The sequence below is a fragment of the Nansenia antarctica genome (assembly GCF_963989245.1).
Source record: "Nansenia antarctica genome assembly, chromosome: 1".
NCBI lineage: Eukaryota > Metazoa > Chordata > Actinopteri > Argentiniformes > Microstomatidae > Nansenia > Nansenia antarctica.
In genome coordinates, this window is record NC_137674.1 from 64,709,331 (window position 1) to 64,721,830 (window position 12,500).

Below are 12,500 nucleotides of genomic sequence, written 5' to 3' on the forward strand. Positions count from 1 at the left end.
GTTTAAAAACTGAAGGGATAACCTGTCTTAACTTGTCCAATATGAGCAATTTGGAAAAAAACATTATCTCCTCCTCCTTGCACCAACCGGTCACAGACACACTGGCTTGATTGTGGCTTGGTTGTGGTTTGCTTTGTTTACACACACACACACACACAACCCAACACACACACACGCACGCACGCACACGCACACGCACACGCACAGACACAGACACAGACACAGACACAGACACAGACACAGACACAGACACAGACACAGACACAGACACAGACACACAGACACAGACACAGACACAGACACAGACACAGACACACACACACACACACACACACACACACACACACACAACTGGTGTCGGTCGCTTTAAAACATCAATGAAGGCGTGGGGCCTGGCGGACAGTGCGGCATGCGAGTGCGGTGACCCAGAGCAGACCGCCGACCACATAATCACCATCTGCCCCTTATATAGACCACCCTCAGAAGCCAGCCTCTTCGACCTAGAACCAGAGATGCGGGCATGGCTACGCGACACCGAGTTGGACCTCTGACGTTACACGAAAGAAGAACACACACACACACACACACACACACACACACAGGCTTGGTTGTGGCTTGGTTGCTGTCGGACCTTGAGCAGACCCAGCAGCTCCCTCTTCTGCACGTCCAGTCTCAGGTTGGCGTGCCTCCACCTCTCCTGCATGTCCGTGAGCTCCGTCTGCAGGGCCGATTCCGCCCTGGCGTCAGCTGACAGCAGCAGGCTCCGCCCAGCCTCCACCGCCAGGATGTAACCACCGTGCTGCCTCTGGAGGACACGCTCCCTCAGCTGGAGGAGGGACGGAGACGGAGGAGAGGTTAGGAGAGGTTAGGAGAGGTTAGGAGAGGAGGAGAGATTAGGAGAGGAGGAGAGGTTAGGAGAGGTTAGGAGAGGAGGAGAGGTTAGGAGAGGAGGAGAGGAGGAGAGGTTAGGAGAGGTTAGGAGAGGAGGAGAGGTTAGGAGAGGTTAGGAGAGGAGGAGAGGTTAGGAGAGGTTAGGAGAGGAGGAGAGGTTAGGAGAGGAGGAGAGGTTAGGAGAGGTTAGGAGAGGAGGAGAGGAGGAGAGGTTAGGAGAGGAGGAGAGATTAGGAGAGGAGGAGAGATTAGGAGAGGTTAGGAGAGGAGGAGAGGTTAGGAGAGGAGGAGAGATTAGGAGAGGTTAGGAGAGGAGGAGAGGTTAGGAGAGGAGGAGAGGAGGAGAGGTTAGGAGAGGTTAGGAGAGGAGGAGAGGTTAGGAGAGGTTAGGAGAGATTAGGAGAGGTTAGGAGAGGAGGAGAGGTTAGGAGAGGAGGAGAGGTTAGGAGAGGTTAGGAGAGGAGGAGAGGTTAGGAGAGGTTAGGAGAGGAGGAGAGGTTAGGAGAGGTTAGGAGAGGTTAGGAGAGGTTAGGAGAGGTTAGGAGAGGAGGAGAGGTTAGGAGAGGTTAGGAGAGGTTAGGAGAGGAGGAGAGGTTAGGAGAGGAGGAGAGATTAGGAGAGGTTAGGAGAGGAGGAGAGATTAGGAGAGGAGGAGAGGTTAGGAGAGGTTAGGAGAGGAGGAGAGGTTAGGAGAGGAGGAGAGATTAGAAGAGGAGGAGAGGTTAGGAGAGGTTAGGAGAGGAGGAGAGGAGGAGAGGAGGAGAGGTTAGGAGAGGTTAGGAGAGGAGGAGAGATTAGGAGAGGAGGAGAGGTTAGGAGAGGTTAGGAGAGGAGGAGAGGTTAGGAGAGGAGGAGAGATTAGAAGAGGAGGAGAGGTTAGGAGAGGAGGAGAGGTTAGAAGAGGAGGAGAGGTTAGGAGAGGTTAGGAGAGGAGGAGAGGTTAGGAGAGGTTAGGAGAGGTTAGGAGAGGAGGAGAGGTTAGGAGAGGAGGAGAGGTTAGGAGAGGTTAGGAGAGGAGGAGAGGTTAGGAGAGGAGGAGAGGTTAGGAGAGGTTAGGAGAGGAGGAGAGGTTAGGAGAGGAGGAGAGGTTAGGAGAGGAGGAGAGGTTAGGAGAGGTTAGGAGAGGAGGAGAGGTTAGGAGAGGTTAGGAGAGGTTAGGACAGGTTAGGAGAGGAGGAGAGGTTAGGAGAGGTTAGGAGAGGAGGAGAGGTTAGGAGAGGAGGAGAGGTTAGGAGAGGTTAGGAGAGGTTAGGACAGGTTAGGACAGGTTAGGAGAGGAGGAGAGGTTAGGAGAGGTTAGGAGAGGTTAGGAGAGGTTAGGAGAGGAGGAGAGGTTAGGAGAGGTTAGGAGAGGAGGAGAGGTTAGGAGAGGAGGAGAGATTAGGAGAGGTTAGGAGAGGTTAGGAGAGGAGGAGAGATTAGGAGAGGAGGAGAGGTTAGGAGAGGTTAGGAGAGGAGGAGAGGTTAGGAGAGGTTAGGAGAGGTTAGGAGAGGAGGAGAGGTTAGGAGAGGTTAGGAGAGGTTAGGAGAGGAGGAGAGGTTAGGAGAGGTTAGGAGAGGAGGAGAGGTTAGGAGAGGTTAGGAGAGGAGGAGAGGTTAGGAGAGGAGGAGAGATTAGGAGAGGTTAGGAGAGGTTAGGAGAGGAGGAGAGGTTAGGAGAGGGTTCATTTGGAAGAATCCAATAGTGGAGGCTGGAGTTTGGGGTATGTATGTATCATGCGTAAGTAAGTGTGTGTGTGTGTGTGTGTGCGTGTGTGCGCGTGTCAGTGTGTGTGTGTGTGTGTGTGTCATTGGGTGTGTGTCAATGTGTGTGCGTGCGTGCGTGTGTGTGTGTGTGTGTGTGTGTCCTACCGTACCTGTATCTGGTCCAGCATGCTCCTGGCCTGCTGCAGGGCCACAGCCTCCCCCTGCTGATGCACCTCCGGCTCACGTGTCACTTCCTGTAGCGACTGGCGCAGCTTGTCGGCCATTTCCCTGTAGCGCTGCCATTGGCGGACCAGGCTGTCAATTATCCCTCTCCTCTGCTGGGCCCGCCTCACCACGCCCTGCCACTGGTTACTCAGCAGGGCCAGCTTTAGGCTGAAGTCGTCTCTGTAGATTAAAATAATAAATAAACGAATTATTTAATTTGTTAATTAATTAATCAACATTTTTACAGATACTATGACCTTTAGTGGACAGGTGTTGCGTTAGATTGTATGTAAAATTATCTCTGACCCCTCCCACCCTGCTCACCACCTGTTTCAACTGTTGCCCTCTGGACGGCGCTACCGATCCCTGGCCACCAAAACATCCCGCTTCAAAAACAGTTTTTTCCCCTCTGCCATAAGGACTCTCAACACCTGACTCACTGCACTGTATAAATTGTAAATTGTAAATATGTTCTGGCTTGTCTTGTGGTTATGTGTGTTCTTGTCCATGTAATAGTCATGTACAATGTGTGTATGTTTTTTGACACTGCTTTTGAGCTGTACCGACAACAAATTCCACCGACCTAGGTCGTGTGGTCATTAAACTATTCATTCATTCATTCATTCATGTGTTATATGACGATGTTTAAATATGAAATATGAAATAGATCTACTGTTGAATGGATGAATTAATACTTTCAGTGTGTGTGTGTGTGTGTGTGTGTGTGTGTGAGTGTGTGAGTGTGTGTGTGTGTGCGTGTATGTGTGTGCACGTGTATGTGTGTGTGTGTGTACTGTGTGTGTGTGTCTGTGTGTGTGTGTGTGGTGTGTGTGTGTGTGTGTACTGTGTGTGTGTGTTACCTGCCAGCCACCTGCCCCTGGTCCAGCAGGCCGTGGCCGTCACTGATGATGGAGTAGAGGATGTGCTGCCTGCTGAACATCTCTGCCTGGAAGAGCTGAACACATACAGAGAATTAGTAACACACACACACACACACACACACACACGCACACACACCCGCACACACGCCGCACACACACACACACATATGCACGCACGCACGCATGCACGCTCACACACACACACACACACACACACACACACACACACACACACACATACACGCACACACATACACGTGCACACACACACACGCACACACACACAGGCACACACACCGCACACACACACACACATATGCACGCACGCATGCACTCTCACACACACACACACATTTTAATCATTTATTTCTGTCCACATAGAAACAAGTATACAAGGACACAAATACTGAAGGCACAGATGGGATGCATTCACAAACAGACATGGACAATGTCTTTCACATACAACAGGACAAGACTCACGGGTACAAGTAACACCGTCTCCGCCATATTTGGCGGCTGCCAATAATCGCAGAGACAGAGCAATACTTGCTGAGCCTTTTTGCTTCTCCCTTGGACATTCCCAGTAGACGTAGTCCTCTGACAACCAATCTGTGCACATGTCCAAGACTGCCAAATATAAAGACTAATAGCGTACACCTATAGCCTAGCTCTGAGATGGTGTCTACAAGCTGCTGGTATTTCATGACCTTAGTCACACACACACACACACACACACACACACGCACACACACCCGCACACACGCCGCACACACACACACATATGCACGCACGCACGCATGCACGCTCACACACACACACACACACACACACACACACACACATACACGCACACACATACACGTGCACACACACACACGCACACACACACAGGCACACACACCGCACACACACACACACATATGCACGCACGCATGCACTCTCACACACACACACACACACACACACACACACACACACATACACACACACACACACACACGCACACACACACACACCTCGTGGTCTCTCTGCTGATCCAACAGGCTGTGGTAGTTGCCAGAGATCTCAGCCGCCAGCTTCTGCTCCGTCTGGGACAGGAAGTCCAGCCAGGCCTCACACTTCTGCAGGAAGCTCTGGTGCTGCAGCAGCACTGCCTGCAGCTTACTGAGGACGCACAGGAACAAACAACAACATATTATCACTATTGTTTGGGATTTTTTCACTCCAGGGGGGTATTCTTGTGATATTTTGTAAAGTAATATCATGGGTAAGAACATCGCCCAACCCCTAGGGACAATAGCACACAACAGTCACCATAACAGGGCTTGTGGTGACAATGATCGAGAGTATCCCACGCTCGCAACCAGAGAACATAATGGCTCCTTCACACTAGAATTGTGGCTTGTCATCACTAGCTGTTAGCAGCGAGAGCGTGAAGGAACTGATGGAGTTATCTCTTATCTCCCTAGCAGCTGAGTTAAGGGCCGGGAAGGCCGGTGGAGGTAGAAATCGGAGGACTTCTTAACCCTAACCCTTGGAAATCCATTCCATGCATTACAATGAGCCCGTCCTCCGATTTCTTCCTCCACCAGCCTTCCCTGGTTATGGGACAACAACCTACATCTTTGTATGTTGAAAGAGCTGAAAAGAGTGACTGTGATAGGCTAATAATAAACTCTATTTGCATAGTACCTTTCATACATGAAATGCAGCTCAAAGTGCTTTACATTAGAAGCATTAAAACAAGAACAAATAAATGTGGCAAGAACAAATAAATACAACAGCATAGATACATACAAATAAATTAGTAGAAATAAATGTAATACGATAAATAAAATAAAAATAAAAATTGTGATAATTTCATAGCAAGCCTAATAAATGAGTCCAGTCCCCCATACAATGTGAGTGCTTTTGGGTGTCTAGAGAGGTGCTATACTGTAAATACTGTATAGAAATGCTTTCAGTCGTTATTTCTGATCATTGTTACCTGAACCTCTCTGTGAGGTGGGCTGTGTGCGAGGCCCAGGCCCTGTTGAGGCTCTGCAGGCGCTTCATCTCCTGGTCGGTGAGGGGGAGTCTGTAGGCCAGTTCGTTGACACGCTCCAGGTCTGGAGACTGGCTGCTCAACTTCAACATCTGGCCCTGGAAAGAGAAGGAGGGAGGGAGGGAGGGAGGAAGAGGGAGAGAGAAAGAGAGAGAGAGAGAGGGATGGAGGTATCGAGGGAGAGAGGGTGTAGCAGTGAGTTAGCTCAATACTGTTGTACACGCCGTGCCTGAGGACTTAATATTAGCGTAGCATTTAGGATGAAATACAGTTGAGGTGACCAGGTTTATTGATTTGAGGCATAATTATTACATCCTACAGGTGAAGTGACAACAAACAGTTGTCGGCCATCTTTACCTTGAGGTTCTCCATGCGCTCCTGGAGGACGGTGAGGTCCGGTGAGCCGGCAGGGTCTGACTCTCTCAGGACCTCCTCTGCCTCCTCCGCCAGGCGGGTCAGAGAGTCCAACTGCCCTGTGAAACTCTCACAGTCCTGAGCTCCAGACTAGAGAGAGAGAGAAGAATGTCAAGAAAGAAATAGGGGGGATGACAAAGAGGGGGAATAAAGACAGAGAGAAAGAGAGAAATTACTTATCTATAGATTATAGATTGCATCACTTACTCATATTTGGTATCACTGGCGAATGTGTGTGTGTTGGTGTGTGTGTGCTGTGTGTGTGTGTGTGTGTGTGTGTGTGTGTGTGTGTGCGCGTGCGTGTTCGCCAAGCTGTCCTACCTGCAGTACTTCCTTCTGCCTGTGCAGGGCGTGCTCCAGCGTTGCTAGGCGATGTGTGAGTGACAGGCAGTCTGATTGGAGAGCTGCCATGGAGGAGGCGTCGACCTGTGTCTTCAGCTGTCTGCCCAACTCCTCCAGCTGTCCCAGAGAGCCGTGCACTGATGCCTGGGTGCCTAGCAACTCCTACACATCAACAGTGCTGAACTTAGTTACGTATAGTTATTTACAATATATAAATGTATTTATAATTACATATATATATATATTTAATTTTTTTCCTTATTACTGTGTGTATTAATTCATTTATTTATCTATATATCTATTGTTAATTTTGACAGACTTGGTCCTCCATAGATAAGAAATAGATAAAATAAATACAACACAATAAAACCAGGAATAAAACAAGATTAAGAAATAGGAGATAAGAAATAGGGGTAAAAGTGCAAGTTGACATAGACACTAGATGAAAGCCAGGATAAAAAGGTGTGTTTCTTTCTTCCTCTTCCATAATTTTGCTCCCAAAAACGTCTACAAAACATGGTTCCTATGAGTCCACTGTCACCGGTCCAGACCATTCCAGCAGTAGTGCCCCTGCCAACCCCCTCTCGCCCTGGGAGACCCCCAGGGTGTAAATCTGAGCTTGGCTGCCACTTTGAGCTAGGAGCAGGTCTGATACTCTGAAAGGGCTTTTGTTATGGTGTGCAGGGTCCACATTCACACAGAAAGACTTTTGTGTGTGTGTGTGTGTTGTGTATGTGTATGTGTGTATGCGTCTGTGTGTGTGTGTGCGTGTGCATGTGTACATAGATCCAGACATACAGGGTGTAATTTGGCCACCTGTGTGTGGGCAGGAGCTATTGTGATCCTTTCAAACCAGCTGACAGGAGCTAATACATGGGCTTAGAAACCACATCAATACAAGCCATCTGCATTCTTTGTTAATCACTAGGGTTTTCTGACTGTTCTTCCAAGGAAACTATGGGACATTGCTGAACTGTTGTAGGGAAACTGTTGTGTAGGGAAATATGTATGTCAAATAGTTTGGAAATGATGTAGATGTTTTTGGAAAAAAAGCATACTGTAGGCAACAAAGAAGAAATCTACCAAATCTAACAGGTTACTACAAATGTCCACTTAAAGATTTGATCATGTGCTGTGATATCAGGTTATATAAATAAATTGTGACACGGTCTGGTGAAAGGGTCTGCATGTCGGCAATTCTCAAGTTGCGCAAATGAGTTTTCTGTTTTTTTTTCATATTACAAAGGTTTAAGTGTTGAAGAGCCCACTCAATATAACAACAATAGTTTTAGGATCGCTAAATACTTATCATTTCTGAATTGGATTCACATTATCGTCCTGCTTCTGGACTGCCTACAAGGTAAGTGATACATGGCTTGTACACAAACTTACGTTTTAGGACGTGTTCAAAAGCAAGGATTGTGTGATCATCTAGTTGTGTAGTTATGTGTTTTTAGCATGTTGATGTTCTATCAGCATGTTGTGATGTGCTAAACATGCAGTTAGATGTTCATAGCGATGTTCCTTCTTAGCTGCTAGCTAGCTACCAACGCGATAGTAGCAAACTCATCGGTTTTGATTCAGAGCGAGTTTCTTGGTTATCGGTTGAGGTGTACCAACATTCAAATAAGCATAATCTTCTTCAACTAAACAATCTGCACTTTCATAAAAAACAGAAAAATGACCTTGTGAGTCAGAGAGAGAGAGAGAGAGAGAGAGAGAGAGAGGGAGAGAGAGTGAGTAAAGAGAGGAACCAGTAGTGCACACCCCTTCCTTGCCCCTTAGTCCCCATCTCCACCACTCACGCTGCAGTCTCTGATCCAGACGCTGCTCTCCTGTTCCGTGACGTCCCTGTCGGTGGCGCTCTTGAGCAGCCTGTCGGCCCTCTCCTCCTGCCTGTGTACGGCCACCACGCTCTGGCCGTAGAGCTCCCTGTAGCGCTGCCACTGACCCAGCAGGGCTTTGCTGCTCCTCAACTGCTCTGAGATCTGTTCTAGCAGACTGTTCCATCTGGGAAAGAGGCGGACGGCAGGGGTTAGAGGCTGTACTGGGATCAGTTATACAGTACATGGTGAAAACAGCTACTGTTACAGCAGTAGCAAGCAAACTCAGGTTCTAAGATCAGTTTGAGGTCAATGCTCAAGGGTTATTTTGTTTATCAAATGACAGAAATACTTAACAATAATTCCAGCTCCGATTTGTGTGTGATCAATCCTTAAAGGTACATACATCAAACATCAAAAAGGTAAACAAAACATTTCATAAAGATATTTCATAATTTTCAACACAAAATAAACACGAAATATCTCATTAATAGATTTTCTTAACTGAACTCAAAAGGCCCTAATATGGCTCCAACAGTGTGTGTGTGTGTGTGTGTGTGTGTGTGTGTGTGTGTGTGTGTGTGTGTGTACCTGATGTTGACCTCCCTGAGGGCACCGTTGAGAGTGTCGGCCACAGATGGGTGACACTCAGTCAGCAGTTGGTGTGTGACAGAACCAAACTTCCTCAGACTGCTCTCCTGCTTGTCCAACTCCTCCTGTAGGCTCTGATACACCACACACACACACACACACACACACACACACACACACACACACACACACACACGCACACACACACACACACGCACACACACACACACACACACACACACACACACACACACACACACACACACACACACACACACACACACACACACACACACACACACACACACAAACACACAGTTTATAGCTTTTTTCAAATGAATCGGTCAGACACCTAAACCCTTCATTCTGACAGCCTATCAATAGGATGGAAAAATAAAATGAGAATGTGTTTTATTCCAAACCCCCGGATTGTGTTTTGGACGTCTCACCTTCAGACTCTCCACCTGCTGTTGGACAGCCTCCAGGGAGCCAGTGAGCAGGCGCAGATGGGACACAGAGTAGCGGCCCTCCATCAGGTAACCGTTGATCTCCTCTGCAGCACGCCGGTACAGGGTCCACTGCTCCAGTACCGACCGCAGGCTCACCTTCATCTGACCAATCTGGGGCAGCAGGGGAGAGAATGGGGGGGGGCAGGGGAGAGAATGGGTTCAAAGTACTGCATCTACATCATATTGCGAAGCATAATATTTACATATTACAGAAATGTACAGTAATTATGCTCCTCATAACTAAACGAGCAAGACTTCCAACTTGGCCAAATCGGTGTTAAGACACATATCTGCTGCCATGGACGTGATTGACAACCTTCAGTCATTTTAAGTCATTATGAATAGGTTAACATAGGCCAATGGATGACATTGCGGTATCAGTTGAGTCATCCATCCATTCATCCATCCATTCATCCATCCAGTCATCCATCCATTCATCCATCCACTCATCCATCCACTCATCCATCCACTCATCCATCCAGTCATCCATCCATTCATCCATCCAATCATCCATCCATTCATCCAGTCATCCATCTAGTCATCCATCCACTCATCCATCCATTCATCCATCCAATCATCCATCCATTCATCCAGTCATCCATCTAGTCATCCATCCATTCATCCATCCAGTCATCCATCCATTCATCCAGTCATCCATCCACTCATCCATCCATCCACTCATCCATCCACTCATCCATCCATCCACTCATCCATCCACTCATCCGTCCAGCTAACCCACCATATGGTCCAGGTTGGCCCAGGACTGGTTGAGCCCCTTCAGGGTCTCCATGACAACGGAGCAGGCCTTGCCTTCTTTGTCCTGAACCAACGTGTTTCCTCTCTGCTCAGCTTTCTCTAGATCCTTCTCTTTCTCCTTCACTAACTCCTCTAACTCCTAGAGCGGGAGAGAAAAAAGGGGGGAGGAAAGGAGGGAGAGAGGGTGAAAAGTCAGAAAAACAAATTCAATTGATTTAAGGTTACAGAAGATTAAGAGGAAGAAGTTTTGGAACTGCAGAGAATTGTGTGCATCATTATGTATCTCCATACTTGACAGTCTTTGAGTGCATTCAGCACCGATGCAACATCCTCTATCCTGTGTCTCTTCTTCAGTTTCTCCTCTTGTAGGGTGAGCCAGGTCTTCAAGGCCTGAACACCATTCTCATGCTCTAACCAGCCTTCCAGCAAGCCCTCCAACAGCTGGATCTGAGGTGCACACACACACACACACACACACACACACACACACACACACACACACACAAAAGAGAACAGAAAATTCTCAGACAATGGGTCTCCAGCTCACTTTGCATGAATTAAAGCTCTGGCTATAGTCACAAATGGCATCTTTCAAAAAAGGTGTGTGCATCATACAGATATGCAGTAATTCCTCCAGGCCAGTGGGTGGCGTTACCTTCTCAGTGATGAGCCCCTGCAGTATCTGCCAGCGTCGGTTCATGGCTCCGAGACGCTCGGCAAAGTCGGTCTTGGAGCTGCGTTTCCCCTCCACGTCCTGACTGCTGATCTGGAGGACGGACTGGTTCACAAAGTCCACCGTCAGCTGTTTACACGTCAGGTCTATACGGAACCCCTGGGGAGGGAGGGGTGGAGGGAGGATGGAGGGAGGGATGGAGAGAGGGATGAAGGGAGGATGGAGAGAGGGATGAAAGGAGGATGGAGAGAGGGATGAAATGATGGAGAGAGGGATGGAGGGAGGATGGAGTGAGAGATGAAGGGAGGATGGAGAGAGGGATGGAGGGAGGATGGAGAGAGGGATGGAGGGAGGATGGAGAGAGGGATGAAGAAGAGGGGGGAGGGAGAACAATGAGATACAGAGGGAAGGAGAGGGAAGGAAAGAAAGAGAGAATGTTACTAGTGAGTATGTCCATTGTCCATTCATTTGACTCTTGATGGTAGATGGTCCAGATTGTCTTTGAGAGAGGGAGTTGATCGGGTTACCTTGTACTTCTGCAGGTAGTCCTGAACGACCTCTGACCCCACTGCTCCCATGATCCTCTGCTGGTCCTCCTCGATCACGTTCTCCATGAGGGAGATCCAGCTCATTAGCTCCGTGATAGCGTGGCGCGACGCCAGTTTCTCCATCTGCAACTGTAGGGAAGCATGAGGCAAAGACATGTTAGAGCCAGACATCCCCAAACCATATGCTGATATTTAGCATCTTTTTCATCAGCACACACAGATAAAATAAAAAACATGACTGTATACCAACACGTAAAGATGAGGTAGAAACCCCAAAATGGCTTCACCTCAGCTATCATAAAACAGAGGTTCAAGTAAGACAGAAAAGAAAGAGAAAAAACATCGGTGTCTGACACATCGGTGCTGGCTTTCTGATTGACACGTTTGTTACACATAAGATAGTTAGCTATGCGTTAATTACACATGAACTACATGTTTAGTTAGTTAGTTTAGTTAACAAGTTGATGCTTGACTTGGTAAAAAAATGACCACGAAACACTGTTATGACTGATTGGAGTCCTAACATTAGATTACATTATACATCATATATTAGAGCTGTTCCCAGACCTGGTGTAGCTTCTCCTGCACCACAGGGATGCGTGTGAGCAGCTCAGCCCACTGTGTGTCCACCTGGCCGAGAGCTGACCTCAGACCCGCCGTGTCTACTCTCTTCAAACGCAGCAGCTGGTTACCCGTGCTCAGCACCGAGGAGCGCAGAGAAGACTTGGCGTCCACCTCCTTGGAGAACTCCTAGAGGAGAGAGAGATGGGGGGGAGGCAGGTGAGCTATCGTTCCTTCGGAGGAAAAATGTACAGTGGAAAAACAATCCTTTAGTGAAGCCATCTTGGTGATTTCAGATACTGTAAATGGAAGCATTGGTAAGAACATGAGGATGAGGGTACTAGTATGCATTGTAGAAGTGTGTCGGTTATTTTACAGGGAACTCATCATTATTTCTGTGAGATAATATACAGTATGTGTATGTTTATGTAACTCTTTGTTGGTGTAAACTCTGGTCTTTCTCTCTCACCAGGAAGGCGTAGAGGTGGTCTCTGACCGTCTCCAACTCCTGGGGTACGGTCACAGACTGGGTGGTCCAGAACTCCAGACGCTCCAG

At 48.0% G+C, this 12,500-nt stretch overlaps 1 protein-coding gene across 1 annotated transcript in view; it reads right to left on the reverse strand.

The window, feature by feature from the left end:
- The window catches only part of syne1a (spectrin repeat containing, nuclear envelope 1a), a gene marked incomplete at its 5' end in the record, with an annotated part of 196,473 nt that overhangs the window by 32,127 nt on the left and 151,846 nt on the right, over nt 1-12,500 (reverse strand). Inside the window, 16 exon segments of the mRNA XM_080536159.1 lie at nt 632-826; nt 2,748-2,982; nt 3,663-3,757; nt 4,700-4,847; nt 5,671-5,825; nt 6,085-6,231; nt 6,463-6,645; nt 8,289-8,493; nt 8,898-9,031; nt 9,347-9,517; nt 10,146-10,301; nt 10,454-10,609; nt 10,818-10,994; nt 11,363-11,512; nt 11,951-12,133; nt 12,414-12,500. The exon segment at nt 12,414-12,500 is cut by the window's right edge and continues 46 nt beyond it. Of these exon segments, the coding sequence (XP_080392285.1) occupies nt 632-826; nt 2,748-2,982; nt 3,663-3,757; nt 4,700-4,847; nt 5,671-5,825; nt 6,085-6,231; nt 6,463-6,645; nt 8,289-8,493; nt 8,898-9,031; nt 9,347-9,517; nt 10,146-10,301; nt 10,454-10,609; nt 10,818-10,994; nt 11,363-11,512; nt 11,951-12,133; nt 12,414-12,500 (2,577 nt within the window).